General features: G+C 50.3%; 1 protein-coding gene across 1 annotated transcript in view; it reads left to right on the top strand.

Moving 5' to 3' along the window:
• TTC38 (tetratricopeptide repeat domain 38) overlaps window positions 1-471 on the top strand; it is a 620,299-nt gene extending 619,828 nt beyond the window's left edge. The window contains exon 14 of the mRNA XM_078673810.1: window positions 248-471. Coding sequence (XP_078529936.1) covers window positions 248-380 — 133 coding nt within the window. The 3' untranslated portion in view covers window positions 381-471. The remainder of the gene's footprint in view (window positions 1-247) is intronic.
• The last annotated feature ends 16,636 nt before the right edge of the window (window positions 472-17,107 follow it).

Below are 17,107 nucleotides of genomic sequence, written 5' to 3'. Positions count from 1 at the left end.
TGAAAATAAAATATGTTTTGGCCCTGGTTCTGTTAGCTTCAACATTGTGAGATTTGTGTGCAAATACTCAGTTAAGTCATCATTGTATAAACCTTGGGACACATAGTTTGCAAACATAAAAACATTCATTATTTTCGGTAAACATTTGTTACTCCAATTGATGGAGCTTCCCTCAAAAAAGCCACAGACGATATCTATTGTTACACCACTGCGTTTCAACAATCTAACAGATGTTTCCTTTTTCTAGTTCTCTGTTAATAGAGCGGGATGCTCTGAAGCCAAATTCGCCTTTGACAGAGAGACTCATGCGGAAGGCATCGGCTGTTCACGCTTTGGCACACCTCGGATCCCTGCCCGACAAGATAGTCGACAGTATCTGATTGCAGACAGAGGAGCCTTGATTGTGATACTGAAGACATGATTTGCTTCAACAAGGGCTGGACGATTTGATTAAATGTTTTTTTAATTACATTCACATTTGGAGGGCTCTAATCCTTACTAATCACCAGCTGTCAAATCATACTCCGCGTATTGTAAGCTACAATCAAGATGTAAATCGATGAAATACAGGCTTCTAAGTAGTTCAGCTATGCCTGGCTGCCAAGTCTTACCCCCCCGTCCATGCAGCGGTCCGCATTCCTGACAAAGATACAGGGTGACAGTATGAGAACCCACCACTGTTTGTTCATGGCATTGATGAGGTGGTTATCATGATAATACTGTGCTTTCGGTTCACGCCAGTAGGTATGAAAACTACCAAATGGTAAGGTCCCTTCTTAACAGCGAGTTAGAATGCAGGTACTTGTGTTTCCCATTTGTTAGGTGTTGCATGTTCATTAATCCCCCCTTTAATATCATCACAGGGAGGTCCCAGTTTATTTGTAACTTGTGTAAATATTGGCCCACCGTTCAGTGTGTGATATGCAAATTAATTTCATGATCTGTGGAGTTTCACCTTTGCAAGACGTGGATGTTTAATTGGTAGAGCAGTCAGATGATTCCACCTAGGGAGGGGTGACCTATTTGTTTTACTTTGTGATGTGCAGCTCTCTTGACAAACCATATGAAGCAGCCACCTTCCCATGTGCTTTCCTACTGCCTGCTGTTCTTTGCCCTTTGTTTGCGAAGTTGCATTGACTCTTGCTCTCTTCCCGTGGAGTTTTCAACTCTGGATGCAGCCAATAACATGAGTGCAGTGGGGTTTTGGGGGGGGGGGGGGGGGTTGGACTGCCCGTGAAATCAGTGCAATGCCAGAGCCTGTTCTATCACTTTCGTTCTGCCATCGATTCTTAAGACTGTAGCAAGCCAAGAGGTGTCGAGAACCCCAAATGCAATTAGAATGTCCATCTGTCATGCTTTTGTTTTCTCTGGTATGTTCATTCTGGTGCCTTACAGTTCACCTACTTTTACATTTCCACTTCAATACATTCAACCTTCTTACCAGGGCCCTGCAATACCTTCCTCTACCTTTGCTAACCCTAGACGTCCCAAGGTCCCTGCTAACTTGTTGATACAAATATCTGCTTCAAGATGTCTCCAATAGACAATAATTAAGCAAATGTAAGTATATCCTAATATTGTGTAGTTCCTTCTAATCTATGTAGGATCTGCGTGTTTAGACAACATAAACTAAGGGATTGGTGTCCAGAATGATTCCAGACACCCCCAAAGGATTTTAGCCTTTAGACCAGCTAGCTCCCAGTGCCACTATAAGCCCCCTAACCATACCAAGGGGCAAATAGTTTCTGGCAACTATCAAACATGACAACCCTTGATCCTTCAGGGATCGTGGAAACAATTTGGTACTTTTCGCTCAGTCACTTGTGCTCCCTTCTTCTCAGAGAAATACACAGACGAAATTATGGGGACGTTTTCTATAAACATTTATTGAACCAGCGTCGTTCTAGTATAAAATACGTATGCTTCAACAACCATTAGACAGAAACAGATCTTTATGATTACGAGCACCAACAGAGTAAATAAGAGGTAGAATTCTACATGGTACTAAAACAATGAATATATGCAGGCATATAGATACATGGCTGTAATCAAGTGTACTCCTAAGATGCAAACCCTAGCTAAGTGTACCTAGCATGTATGTAGGTGTAAAGCCAAGAATCCCTTTGTAAAAAGCCAACCCCACTACCTGATGGGAGAGAACGAAGGACCCCGTCTTGGTCTCGAATCGGACACCCCGCACTGCGGGATGGAGTTTCAGTCTGCAGGAATCTCAGCATCTTGTGTCAGCATGGAAGATTCTCCTCTGGTTGCCCAGTGAAGATTTTATGCTTGTATACACGGAAGGTAACCTCAGGGGTTCTACCTAGATATGTAATGTTACTGTGGGCCTGTCATCCAAGGATGATGATAGCAGTGACTTTTGTACAGAGTTATTATACAGAATATGGTCATCCTGCAGGCAGGGGATTAAGATATAATGCTAAGAATCCTTATGCATGGTGGCTTAGCAGCATGCCGAGCTAGACGCAGGGCTTGAGAGCTCCCGGCCGTCTATAACCAAATCCGCCTTAAATTGAAAGCCACAAACTCGAAAATCGCTGTGTTGCACTCTGAAAGGGAAGCTGAAGCCTCGACGCGGCTGCGAGAGTCTGCGGACGGGCAGAGAGCCTGCATTTCGTGAATCCCGTGTCTGAAATAGGTGGATGAGGCGAAACCAAGATGGCGCCCCGGGCTCGGCGCTAGCCTCGGCAGGACACCGGGAGCAGAACGCGGCAGCCGGGGAGTGATCGCTGCAGGACGCGGAACAGGAGAGGAGTGTGCCTCGGCTTGGTTACCTGCACGACTTGATCCGAGAGAGGCGGGGGCCGCAGCTGTCGGCGGAGATACGGATGACGAGGTCGCCAGCAGGATACACCGGGGTCTCCAACGCACAGTATTGCTGACTCCGGCGAGAGCCCGAGGCCCCCGCGGCGGCGACCCACTGCAAGCCCCAGGTAGGAAGAGACGGTCCCCCCCCCCTCCCCCGCGCCCCCCCCCCCGCACCGCGCCGCGACGGCACCTACCTTTACCAACATGGCGGCGTGACTGGGGGATCGGGATTGCCGGGGGCGGGGAGACCTGCCTGGGGCTGGAGTACGAGACCCAAGGAAGCGTCCTGAACACCTGCGGAAGGTCTGGCACTGCGGGGAGCGGCCTCACATGACCCGGCACGCACGGGGACACCCTTTACCAATATGGCGCCCAACTGAGGTGACACCGCGCCTGACAACGGAAAGACCGAGAGTCGACTTCGGCGGGAACACAGAGGAGAGGCGGAAGACAGCAGACCACAGAGACGCGCCACAAGCCTACTCTGGCGATCGCCGAAGTGCCGGCTCTGTGCAGTGGGGGCGATCGGACCAGAGGCCAACTGAGCCCCCTCCTGTCCCGGGTGGTACCAGCCTGCTGGCCGGGAAGCCGGCCCGTCACCCCATATGCGTGGGCCTCCTCACTCTTGAACACCTGCCCACCCACTACTATCCACGAGGGCTTGGAAACCGTGCTAGACCCTGCACGGGGTACCCGGCCGACACCTGAATCCTGAGTGAACCTACTGATTCTGCCCGTGGGGATTCCTACGCCAAACCTGCCTCACCCTGCCTCCTCATTTAAGTGTAGATCCTCACTTCACACTGTGACACAACAGGGGAGAGTATCCGTCAGCCCACGGAGTGGAGGACACTTACCAGACAAGGAACAGACACACATGTCGATATCTCGGGCAGCGGAGTGGGACTTGGCGATTGATATCTGCAATCACTAGATACACACGGATTACATCCATCTGTCTGTGCAAGGAGGGGAGGTAGTCCTCATTGTATCCGGAGGCGTACGCCCTATCGGTGGGGGGCCATGGGGAAAAACACTCCGGCTCTCAAATCCCTGAAACAAGGCCCAATGGATAACTTCGCGACCTCCCGCCCGGGGAAGGATCACCCCAGCGCACCTCAAGAGGGCCTACCAGACACTGATAGGCTTCTAGCAGCCATTCAAGCCTCAAGATCCGACATCCAAGAATCGAGAGCGGCGTTGGAAGTTAAAATAGGCGAGGTAGGCTCGGAGGTCACCCTCCTCCGGCAGGACTTTAGGAACCTTTCGGCGCGAGTCACGGAAAATGAAACACGCCTTGGAGACGCAGAGGGTTCCATTACCACACTCCGCAAAGAAATGGCAGAACTCCAAGCATCTCATAGACAACTCCTCTGGAAGGTGGACGATGCGGAAAATAGGGCACGCCGCAATAACCTCCGCTTTGTGGGTTTTAGGGAGGGAATTGAGGGGAACGATATGGCGGCCTTCCTCCACACGTGGCTGACCTCGACCTTCTCTACGGCACGCTTCTCGGCGTGCTTCATAATCGAACGAGCCCATAGGGCCCTGCTGGCGAAGCCCCCGGAGGGTGCACGACCTAGGCCAGTAATAGCACGTTTCCTGAATTTTGCGGATCGCGACCTCATTCTTCGTGAGGCCAGAAAAATGGGGGAGATCAGGCTGGAGAACACCAACATCATGATCTTCCCGGATTATAGCCAGGAAGTCCAGAAACAGCGACGCTCTTTTGATCTGGTGAAAGCGAAACTGAGAACACTGAATATCACCTACATGCTGCTGTTCCCAGCGAAACTTAAAGTTCTATACAAGGACAAATCAATCTTCTTTACACACCCAGACGACGCTTGGCAGTGGCTGGAGGAGAGGCCTGTCCTCAACAGTAGAGAGACGGCAGGACGCGAAGAATTGGACAGGTCGCTGAGAGAGAGAGTCAGCTGGGGGCTCCCAAAACCACAACGGCGGATATCGAGGAGACTCCACTCCCGCGCGACTGGGACTCCATATCAGGCACGCATGCCCACGGGGGCCAGGAGAGGCCGATCGGAATCGCCAGGAGGGTCCTCCACGGCGGGCATGAGACGACAAATCCCACGTAATTCGGCACTCTCGGAAGGAGACGATGAAGATCGAGCGGACGATGGGGATTCGGAACAGGGGGAAGCAGACCCTGGTGAGAAGAGAGACTCGATGCACCCGCTGGAGAAGGAGATCCACCATCTGGAACTAGACTCATCCGGCAAACAGAGCGGTCCCGACACCGCCACGCAAGACTCACACTCCTGAACGCTGCAGAGTGGCTAACTGAAGAAGACGGCCGGGAGACACGAGGAGACGCAAGTTCCCAGTTCTCCCTTGTGTTGGTTGTCATCCCCCGGTTCAGTGTATATGCTTTCTTGCCTAGACTTGGTTGAGACATTGGGCTAGATAAACACTGGAACAGGTGCTCTCACTGCCTTTCGAGTTGGGGGAAAGGCAAGGGTTTAGTTGAGTTAAGGGGTGGAAGGGGTGGGCGACAGACCGTCTCCCGCTGAAAGCTCGGTCCAATATGGGGATGAGTCTGGACGGGGAGGGTGGTGGGGAGGGGGGGGGGTCCAGGGGGGACCAGAGTTCTCTTGAGTTGGGGGGGGGGGATGTTGAGAAACAGCGACTGCATGCTAATACGCTCCTTACACCACTCCACTGCGAGTGCCATTCGGGGAACTATGGAAGAAACGCACAATGGCAGACCCACTAGATCACAACCACACTGGTGACCCTGGCGTCACGATACTCTCGTGGAATGTGAATGGCCTTGGGTCGAAGATTAAAAGAGGTCTAGTAAATACATATCTTAGGAGGCTAGCGCCTGACATAATATTACTTCAGAAGACGCATCTCAGAGGCACCCAATGCGCTTTTATAGCAAGAGGTAGGCACGTGGTGCTGGCGCACGCAGGTTACAAGGCAGATTCCAGGGGGGCGGCAGTCCTAGTAAAAAAATCCACACCGTTTGCCGTCACCCGCACATGGTTGGACCCACAGAGGACATATGCAGGAGTACAGGGAACATGGAAGAGGCGCAGATATACAATTGTTTCGGTTTGTGCCCCACCAAAATTGCAATCACGCACCCTCACTGCGGTCACGGCTATCCTTCTGGACACGGCAGACACGATTCAGATAGTGGGGGGGGACTTTAACGATGTAATGTGTACCACTAGAGATAGATCGGGTTCCCCACGTACGACAGGACGGGGTACACCACTGGCTAGACAGATGAACACTTTGGGCCTCACTGATGTCTGGAGATGGCTCCACCCGACACAGGAGGCCTACTCCTTTTATTCCGGGGCTCACAAGGTCTTTTCCAGGCTAGATTACCTATTTACCTCTAGGCAAGAAATCACGGTCAATGACTTAGCGGACTATAAGGCACGGGGAATTTCGGACCACTCCCCCCTCTATGTACACCTAGGAAGAGAGAGAAGGGTAAAGACTAGGGAATGGCGCCTCGCAGCATGGGATCTGCAAACACCAGATATACTGAAGGGAATCAGAGCGGACATAAAGGTCTATATGGATGAGAATGAGGGCTCAGTAGAATCGGGGATCACGCTCTGGGAAGCATTGAAGCCGGTCCTTAGAGATCGTATAAATTGCAGATTGGGAACTGCCAGGAGGGAACTGCAGCAGGCGGTTAGGACAAAGGAGGCCACGATTTTAGACCTCGAGTCAGAATACCACCAGGGAAAGGAAGAAAAGACGCTTAGGAAACTACTAGACACGCAGAGACACTATAGAGAATTGGTCACGGGAGAGGCACGCACACAAGCCCTGGCGACAATCCACCGCCTCTACGACGTGGGCGACAAATCGGGAAAACTCCTAGCATGGCTGAGCAAGAGAGAAAGGGCGGCGCGATGGGTTGACAGGATTGAAGAGGCAGGGCACAGAACAGCCTGTACAGACGAGGCCATAGCGGAGGCCTTTGCGACGTACTACGAGGACTTTTATAGAGCTAGGGACTTGGGGGACGAGACGGACGCTAACCACTATCTGAGTGACATGGAGGTTCCGCAACTGTCTCAGGAAGATGCTACGGAACTGGAGGCAGAGATCACGTTTGAAGAAATAGGAGAAGCAATAACGTCCCTGAAGCCGGGGAAGACGCCGGGACCTAACGGCTTCCCGGCGGAATTTTTCAAACGTACAGCGGACCTGCTGCAACGCCATATTAGTCAATTATTTGCCGAGGCACGCCAAACGGCGAGCTGGCCACCGGACTTGGCCTTGGCCACAATTGTCCCTATTCATAAGGAGGGGAAACCTAGAGACAGGTGCGCCTCCTACCGCCCGATCTCTCTCCTTAATATGGAGACAAAGATTCTGGCTACGATCCTGGCTAGGCGCCTACGGGGGGTCATCTCTGATTTAGTGCATGCAGATCAGTCCGGGTTCCTCCCGGACAGGGCGACCAAACTAAATCTCCGCCGCACCCATAACTGGCTGCAGGAAGTCCGAGAGAGGAGTGAGCCCCACTGGTTCCTCTCGTTGGACGCCGAGAAGGCCTTCGATGCGGTGCACTGGCCCTTCCTATTTGAGACGTTGCAGAGGTTCGGCTTTGGACCTAAGTTTTTGCAGTGGCTTCGACTCCTGTACTCGGGTCCAAAGGCACGGGTGCGAGTGAATGGACGACTGTCACGCGAATTCTGCATTTACAGGGGAACACGTCAGGGGTGCCCGCTGTCCCCTCTACTGTTCACTTTGACGATAGAAATACTAGCGATTCGGATCCGACAGAATCAAGGGATCAGGGGATTTACCTGGGGGACCCCGGAGTCAACCCAGGAAAAAATTTCGCTGTATGCAGACGACGTTCTGCTGTTTGTGACAGACCCGGAGGCCACGATACCGGTCCTGTTCAAGGAGCTGGATGACTTCGGGGCGCGAGCAGGCCATACCATAAATTGGCATAAATCGATCCTATACGACCCTCACGGCCGAGAGCGGAGGGAGTGCCTGCCGGAACTTCTCATCCACACCACTGAGGGATTCCAGTATCTGGGGGTCTTCATAACACTAGACGAAACACTCTCCTTCACTAAAAATGTGGCACGCGTCGTGGCGAGTGCTAAACTAGACATGGACCGGTGGAAGCAGCTTCCGCTCACTATACTGGGACGAGCAGCACTATATAAGATGGTCCTGCTACCAAAGTTCCTCTATGCACTGCAGAATGAATACTATCCCCTCCCGCCCGCAACCTTGTCAGCTATACACGGGGATCTGCGAACATTCCTATGGTTGGGGAAACACCCAAGAGTGGCTTTAACCACACTGCAACGCCACCAGTACAACGGTGGGATCTCCCTTCCCAACCTCGAGACATACTATTGGGCAGAACACCTCGCTCCGATAAATGAATGGTTTCACGCAGCAATGGACCACCCCACATACGCGCTCGAACGTTCGAAATGGTCCCACACGAACCTTCTGTACTACCTATACGGTGGTCCAGCTGGGAGACATTTTTTACCGGCCACCAAGATCACGCTGGCGGCGTGGAACAGGGCAATTAAACGCATGGGATGGGACAAACGTCTCACCCGGCAGACCCCGCTATGGCACTGTAGGTGGCTGGGTGAGCTCCACAAACTGACAGGCTTTAAACAGTGGGACACCATCGGCATCTCAACTATTGGGGACGTGATTGCCGGGGGAGAACTGAAAACATTCCGCGCCCTACAGGAGGAATTTAGCTTGCACGATGCTCAGCGCTATAGGTATTCCCAGCTTAGGCACGCCTGGAGGGCGCAGAACATAGATCCGACAGACATCCCAGAATACGCCCCTTTAGAGGGCAGGTTACTACAGGAGCATATTGGGAGGGGCGCGGTGTCCCTAACATACAGAACACTGACCAACAATACACTAGGCACACTACAGGCCCTGCAAAATAGATGGGAGACAGATGTGGGGGACATGGAAGACCTGGACTGGGAGCTGGTCCTCATGCACCCTCGCGAGGTTGCGATTAAGTCCAGACTCCGTCTCATTCAGCTGAAAGTACTCCATAGAGTATACTACGATAGGGTACGACTGTTCAAAATGGGGAAGATCATTGATATGACATGCCTTAGGTGCCACCACCCAGAGGGAACTTTCTACCACACACTCTGGAGCTGTGTAGTCATACAAAGGTACTGGCGGGGTATACTTGGAGAATTGGAAGAGGTCCTGGAAACCACTTTACCACATGACCCCAAGCTAGCACTATTGGGGTTGACGACCGAGGTCGACTTGGCTCGCCCTCTGACCATATTTCTACTACTGGCACTAGTGGTGGCCAAGAGGGACATCGCTAGGCGCTGGGGTGCGGCCGAGCCACCAGAACTAGAGGAGTGGAGGAGGGGGCTCGACCTCTACATGGCGGCGGAGAGAGTAACATACAAGGCTAGAGGGTGCCCAAAGAAGTTCAGGAGAGTATGGACAAAGTGGAGGCTCTACCACGGACTAGAGTGAACTCACAAGCGTTCTAAAGGAGAGCGCAACTACACCTGGGGATAGATGCATACACGCTTTTCAAGGGGGAAGAGTCTGGGCCTGTTAAACAATACCAAGGAGGTGCCCTGAGTTTGGTTCGAGGAGGTTCACTCCATTGAGAAGGGATGGAGGAATTATGGGGTGGGGGTGGGGGGCGGGCTAGCAGGAGCTGTTGTTGGGGGGTTGTTTTTCTCACTGAGTTGCAGTTATAACATGCTTTGGTCTGATTTGCACTGTTCTGAGGGGTGGGGGGGGGGTACTCCGCATAGGCAAATGAAAAGTTGCGGTCCGTACGGATACTGGCTGAATGTTGAAGCCAGCCCGTGTCACTATCTTTGATGTGCTTAATACAACAATAAAAATGTATTTGAAAAACAAAAACAAAAAAAACAATCCGGTCGGGCGCTATTCCGTTTTAATCAATATCCACCAAAGTGTCCTGCTTCGGAATGCGCTCTTTGCACAGCTGGTGCGCGTGTCGAGGTAGGACAAACCTCGTATTCAATCCTTCACCAAAACGCCAAAAATTACCCGCACACTCTCACAGACCTTCGATTTAACGATTTATTTTGTTTGTAGCAGTGCCATTATCCCCCTTCACCAATGCGTTTCACCCGTCAGGGCTTGATCACGGTGTGAGATATCATCAGTCCCTTTTCTGTTTCACAGTTAAATACCTGTTCACCACTGTTGCAATTTAAGATGCATTGTGGGAGAGGTCGTTTATAAAATATATATATATATATAAAAAAAAACGTTTGTGCAAAAAAAAAAAAAAAGAATCCTTATGCATAGTAAAGAAGGCTAGTTTTCAGAGAAAACCACACAGCATTCATTTGGCACGTAACTAGGTAAATGTTCAATGCCAGACCCGTTATGTAGAGCCAGGTAGGACAAATGTAGGTAAAAGGTCGTGCAGCTACCTAGGCCTTTTTTGGGATACCTTGGGGCTCATAACACCTGCTCCTCATCCGATGGCAGATGAGTAACTAATGCTAAAATATGCATGTTGTAAAAGCATAAAATCATTGTTATAAAAACGAAAGTAAAAACATCTAAAAACATGGTGTATGTCAAAACAATGCAAAAGTTAAAAAAGAAGAGCTCTATAAGATCTCTAAATAGTCAATATACTGTAAGACCAACCGAGCACTCCAAAAGCCATGGTACCCAGTGAGAGCAGGAGAGAAGTATAAAACAAAAATTATTTTTTCAAATTCCGATTTGGCTTGTTTAGAAAAAAGGCTGAATTGTTCCCATCACACACAGAGCCAAATGTTTGTGTCCTGTGTGGGAGACACAACATCACTGTCGCTTGCATTCGCAGACGACGTTCCCTGTAACACCTCCTAGATCAGGTCAGTGAAGCAAAGATGTTCATCTGCAGTTCCTGCAGCAGAGGCTGAGGAAACACTTGTGTGCTGGTTGTAGAGCCGGTGTCCGTTCCTAAAAGAGCTGAAGCATCCCATGGAGGCTCTAAGAATGCTGCCATAAAGCTGGGAATACGCTGAGGGCACAGTTACAGGTGGGCCTTTAAGGGGACCAGTAGTACATCAACGTCCAGTGGAACAATAGATGGAAGGGTCGGACATATATCCAACAATCCTTTTTATCCGCAGAATAGTCAGCGGATCGCAGGCAAGATACAGTCAACCCAGAATGATCTGAACTATAGTAGCCAATGCTCACTTAGTTCCCGAAGCTGAGGTGCACTCAGATGGAGTACCGTGTGTTCATGGCAACGTCCCACAAGGAGTGCTTTTTCCATCTCTTTGGAAATTGGACCATCCATTGCGTAGCAGGAAAATTAAAATGAGGATACCCACTACAAGTAGTAGGACCAGTGGAAGCCCTCCAAAAACGCTTCCCAGTACGGAGTGTATTAATGATGGAATTACTCTTTAGATTGTCTGAAAGGTGCTCAATAGTCTGTAACCTATGCTGTTAAATAGGTGTACTATCCGTCTCATATCAGGCATGTTAAAGATACGATGTACCATTTCTCTTAAATGGAGCAGGAAGTTCATTTGAACTGATGCCTGTATCTCAGCCGAAGACCTTGCAAACTGGAAATCAAAAGTCTCTCAGGCTGAGGGTAAGGCCACATCCTTCTGTAACAGCATGTCTTTCAGTCTGCTCGGAGAATCAAACCTTATAAGGGAAATATCTAGTGGGCCATAGGGTCGCCTCCCAAACTTTATAGGTCGGTGGCAACAATACCTGCATACAACAAGTAACCCTGGAACTTACTGTGTCGAGATCTGTGATGCCCGGTACCATCCCACAACAACCTTGATCATTCAACATCAAATAGCTTCCGTTCGAGAGCAGTTTAAACACCGAATGGATCACAGCAGCTGGGGATCCGTTCAAGTGACACAATAGGTTTGCAACCAAAGCATTACAGGCTCCCTGAAGCAAAATATCCTGACAATTAGAGACCCACTTAAAGAACTCTCACAGTCTGAACCGCTGAGAAAAACGTCAGTGTCCCCATTCTTGAACCTAAATCGGTACAGTAATTCCCAAGATTAATGTATGTAGCCCTCTCCGAGCGCTTCACACATGCCAACCTGGTAATACTGTCGACAGTATTGAAATTGGAATGTCATGTCTGGCAGTGTAATATGGTCATGGACTAACCATTCTGTGGAAGGTGACTCAGCCACAGTAAAAAGTAATTGGTCCAATTTTTCAATGTGCAGCATTGTATATTTTGCATCTCTTCGTGCCATTGTCTGTCTTTCTGTTAAATTGTATGCAGAAAACAGAGAGGTACTGTTGATATACTGCCAGGGCACGTGATCAGAGCGCTACGAGTGTAGCGTCTAGCTCAATATTAGAATGGATCGCAATTGTGATTGTCCATGTTGAAGAATAGACAAATCCTGTTCTATTACATCTATTGCGGAAGACACAATGTTGCCCAATGAATAAATCCTCAATGTCAGTGTGGTCATACCTTTGTCGACCACTGCCAAAGCCTTTTTTAGGTTAACCCTATCAATCTCACGCAATCTCTCAGCAGCCTCCTGCTGGGAGATTTTCCATACTTCATTGTAAATAGCTGTAGCGACAGGGTAATTTTATTCTATTCTTAGACTGGTGGTGACTATAATCCACTACCATCTCAGTCCTAGTTGCATTTGCGTTCATTTGTAGGGCTTACCTATGTGCTTTGACAGGGTTTAGTGCCTTTTATCGTTTCCGTGGGCCTATAGGCCCGCAAGCTAGAGAGAAGCCATTTTGTAATTCTGCCTCGACTGTCCGAAGCGCTTGCAGGGTAAAGGTAATGTTTAGAGTTTAGCCTGTTATTCGCTAGTAAGGAACCGGTCAAGACTGGCCCTTATCAAAGGAGTGTGTTTGTCTCCCCGGCTCTAGACGCAATACGCAGGTGGCCACTGTGGAAGGCGAAGGGAGCCGAGGACTGGTACAGGAATTTGGTGGGAGTCGGCCTAATACCGGAATTTTCCATAGAGAAAGAGAGCTCTATATTATCAAGGAGCGAGCAGTAAGATGGAGAGAAAGTAACGTGTGGAGTGGACAGAAGAAGTTGGTCCGAAGGCTGGTGCAGAGAGACTGATACCATCAGCTAATTGAAATCCTGAAACGAGGAAGGAAGGTGATCAAGGGTCCCGTAGTGACATCATATAGGAGTGGCAGACACTGATGGGCCGTTTCACAGAACTAACTTAAGACAAAATCCTAAACGTACTACTTTTGGTATTTACAGAAGGCATTTAGTAGTAGTAAAGTTAGGATTTTTTCTTATGGTTGACTTAAGATAAACTTAGGCCAACTTAAGACAGACTTAAGACAGACTTAAGACAAACTTAAGACAAAATCCTAACTTAAGTCTGTCTTAAGTCTGCCATAAATCTGTCTTAAGTTTGTCTTAAGTCAAACTTAAGACAAAATCTTAACTTTACTACTACTAATGCCTTCTGTGAATACCAAAAGTAGTAAGTTTAGGATTTTGTCTTAAGTTAGTTCTGTGAATCGGGCCCTGAGTTCAGAAGAGGGTTCGAGTATTTCGGAACCATGGCAGCGTAGACGGACGAGGCGTAGCGGTGCAGACCTGCATTCGTGAGCCATAGAGGGAGAGCAGAGTCCCGAGCATATTGAAGACAAAGCGAGAGAGAGAGGGATCAGCTCCGCTGCTGAGATGGAAAGACACACGTCTAAGGTGAGGCGTTCTGAGTTAGTGTAGAATACATCTAATCATTTATTTTGCCCCCTTTTAGGTTATAGGTAGCAACTAAGCCAAATCATGTTTCTTTTGCTCATTCTGTCATGTTTAATTGTAGAATAAAGACTTAATGATAAATATCTTTGAATGTTGTTTTTATGAATGCGATTGACCTTTCCTTTTAACCAGGTGCTGACATACAGAAGGATGGGATATGCCCTTCTGAAAAGGTAACTGATGATGGGGGGAGAGTGTGAATTTCATTTGGAAAATAACTTTTAAAGGTGAACCCCCATTAGTGTAGATCGTCGGGTGACGTTAAAGGTAACAGTCGGGAGACTATAAAGAATTGTCGGGTGACGTTAAAGATAACAGTCGGGAGACTATAAAGAATCGTCGGGTGACGTTAAAGAATATAAGAGGAGGTAATTATAGGATAAGGCATGGAATCCATTAGATGTTAGTGGTATCTTTGATTGTACAGGCTTGTAAATAGCTTCTTTTCACCTTCTCAGGTGAGTATTCTAGATATCATGTAAATAGTGGCCTGAGAAGAGTGTGGTTACGTGACGACTGGGTTAGTTACGGTTGGTAGTCTGCTTGGTCTGAGAATCCGGTCATTACAATAGCGTAAAGGAAGTGCTCCTGACGAGGCTTCTGGGTACCTAACCAAAAATCCCTAAGATGCATTTAATCTAAGGACAAGTGTTGTTTCACTTGGTAGAGTGTTGAGGTTTCCAGCCACTCTAGGCATAAATTCCCAAAACTGTAGGACGTCATTACCCCGGAGTGTTCTCGCTATTCAGTATCGGCCACATAGTGTGGTTTGATCAGATCAATTGAGACAAATCTCTTTTCTTTCTTTCTTATCGGCAAGGGGTGGTAGAAGTACGGTCTGCTAGTACGCCGGACACACGCTTGACCCCGTCTTCTCCTCCAGCAAGGACGTCTCCTTCAGCCACTCCACCGGACTCCACTGGACAGACCACAGCTGCGTCCACTTCAGCTTCAGAAGGACCACGACCCACCACCACCCGCAACAGGTTCCCCGAAGGAGCTGGAACAAGATCACCTCCGACCAGCTCTCCACATCCCTGAACCTGAATCCTCCCGCCAGCTCAACGGACCCCAACCAGGCAGCCAACAACCTCACACAGTGGATCACCAACTTCACTGACGACCTCGCACCCCTATAAAACCATCCCAGCAGACCCGGCAGCAAGAGGGCCTCCTGGTTCAACGACGATCTCAAGAACTCCAAGAAGAACTGCCGCACCCTCGAGAAAGCCTGGCGCAAAGACCCGACTACAGACAACATGACGGCCCTCAAGCAGGCCACCCGCAAACACCACCAGCTGATCCACGCCACCAAGAAAACAGCATTCAAGGAACGACTAGACAACAACGCACACAACAGCAAAGAACTCTTCAACATCGTCAAAGAGCTCTCGAACCCCAGCGCCGGAACCAACGAAATCACCCCCTCGCAAGAACTCTGCTACTCACTCGCCTCGTTCTTCCACAACAAGATCGCCGACATACACAACAGCTTCGGAACACAGACCACGCACCCAACCACCGAACCGACGCCACCCACCACCACCACCCTCCGCGCCTGGACCCCGGTCAGCACCGAAGACACCATCCACACGAACACCATCCACTCCGGATCACCAACCGACCCATGCCCCCACCACGTCTTCACAAGGCCGTCTCCGTCATCGCACCCCAACTCCGAGACGTCATCAACTGCTCCTTCAACACCGCAACCTTCCCGGAGAGCTGGAAGCATGCCGAACTCAGCGCCCTCCTGAAGAAACCATCAGCAGACCCCACCAACCTCAAGAACTACCGCCCCATCTCGCTCCTCCCGTTTCCTGCCAAAGTCATCGAGCAGACCGTCAACAGACAGCTTGCCGCCTTCCTCGAGACGAACGGATCCCTCGACCCCCTCGCAGTCCGGCTTCCAAGCCAACCACAGCACCGAGACCGCCCTCATCGCAGCCACTGACGACATCCGAGCCCTGCTCGACAACGGGGAAACAGCCGCCCTCATCCTCCTGGACCTCTCAGCTGCGTTCGACACTGTCTGCCACCGCACCCTACTACAACGCCTCAGCAACACCGGAATCCAAGAGAGAGCTCTGGAGTGGATCACCTCGTTCCTCGCCGGAAGAACCCAGAGAGTCCGCCTCCCCCCGTTCAGATCCGAGGCCACCGAAGTCATCTGCGGAGTACCACAAGGATCAGCACTCAGCCCCACCCTCTTCAACATCTACATGAGCCCCCTCGCGGCCATCGCACGCCAACACAACCTCAACATCATCTCCTACGCCGACGACATTCAGCTGATCCTCTCCCTCACCAACGACCCAGCCACCGCCAGAACCAACCTACACAAAGGGATGAAAGAAGTAGCCGAGTGGATGAAGAACAGCCGCCTGAAACTCAACTCAGACAAGACGGAAGTCCTCATCCTGGGAACATCTTCCTCCGCCTGGGACGACTCCTGGTGGCCCCCTGCCCTGGGCAGCGCACCCAAACCAACGGACCACGCACGCAACCTAGGCTTCATCCTGGACTCCTCCCTCTCGATGACCAGACAAGTCAACGCAGTCTCGTCCTCGTGCTTCAACATCCTACGCATGCTCCGGAAGATCTTCCGATGGATCCCCACCGAAACCAGGAAGACGGTCACCCAGGCACTCGTCACCAGCCGACTGGACTACGGAAACACCCTCTACACCGGTACCACAGCCAAACTGCAGAAGAGACTCCAACGCATCCAGAACGCCTCTGCACGACTCATCCTGGACATCCCCCGTCACAGCCACATCTCCAGACACCTGAGAGACCTGCACTGGCTCCCTGTCAACAAGAGAATCACGTTCCGACTCCTCACCCACGCACACAAGGCCCTCCACGACGTGGGCCCCAGGTACCTCAACAACCGCCTGACCTTCTACACTCCTACCCACCAGCTTCGTTCGACCAGCCACGCCCTCGCAGCCGTTCCCCGCATCTGAAGGACGACCTTGGGAGGAAGATCCTTCTCCTACCTGGCAGCCAAGACGTGGAACCCTCTCCCCATCCACCTCCGTCAGACCCAAGACCACCTCTCCTTCAGGAAGCAACTCAAGACCTGGCTGTTTGAGCAGCAGCAGACCCCCCCCCCTCCTAAAGCGCCTTGAGACCCTCCGGGTGAGTAGCGCGCTATATAAATTTCTTGATTGATTGATTGATATGTCTCACTTCAGGACAAAGCCCTTGGTCTGCTTCGTAAGACCTGGCCACCAATAACGCTGTTTCAGTAGTGAAACTATTGCAGTAATACTTGCATGTCCTGAACCTAGACCCTCGTGTGCAGCTAGAAGTCAACCTAATCTGCGATCTACATTTGGTATTCCTCTAACCCCCACTCATAGACTTTGAACGTACAGAATATTTTGTGCATCTAACTTGTAGGAGTACTTGAGTGGAAAACCTTTTGGAAAGCTGAGCTGTTGGTACGCTTCGCATTCACAGCTATCATCTGTCTGTTTATTCTCGTACTAGAATGAGTGA

This window comes from Lissotriton helveticus, chromosome 1_1 (genome assembly GCF_964261635.1).
Source record: "Lissotriton helveticus chromosome 1_1, aLisHel1.1, whole genome shotgun sequence".
Taxonomy (NCBI): Eukaryota; Metazoa; Chordata; class Amphibia; order Caudata; family Salamandridae; genus Lissotriton; species Lissotriton helveticus.
This window is presented reverse-complemented; position numbering and strand designations above follow the sequence as displayed.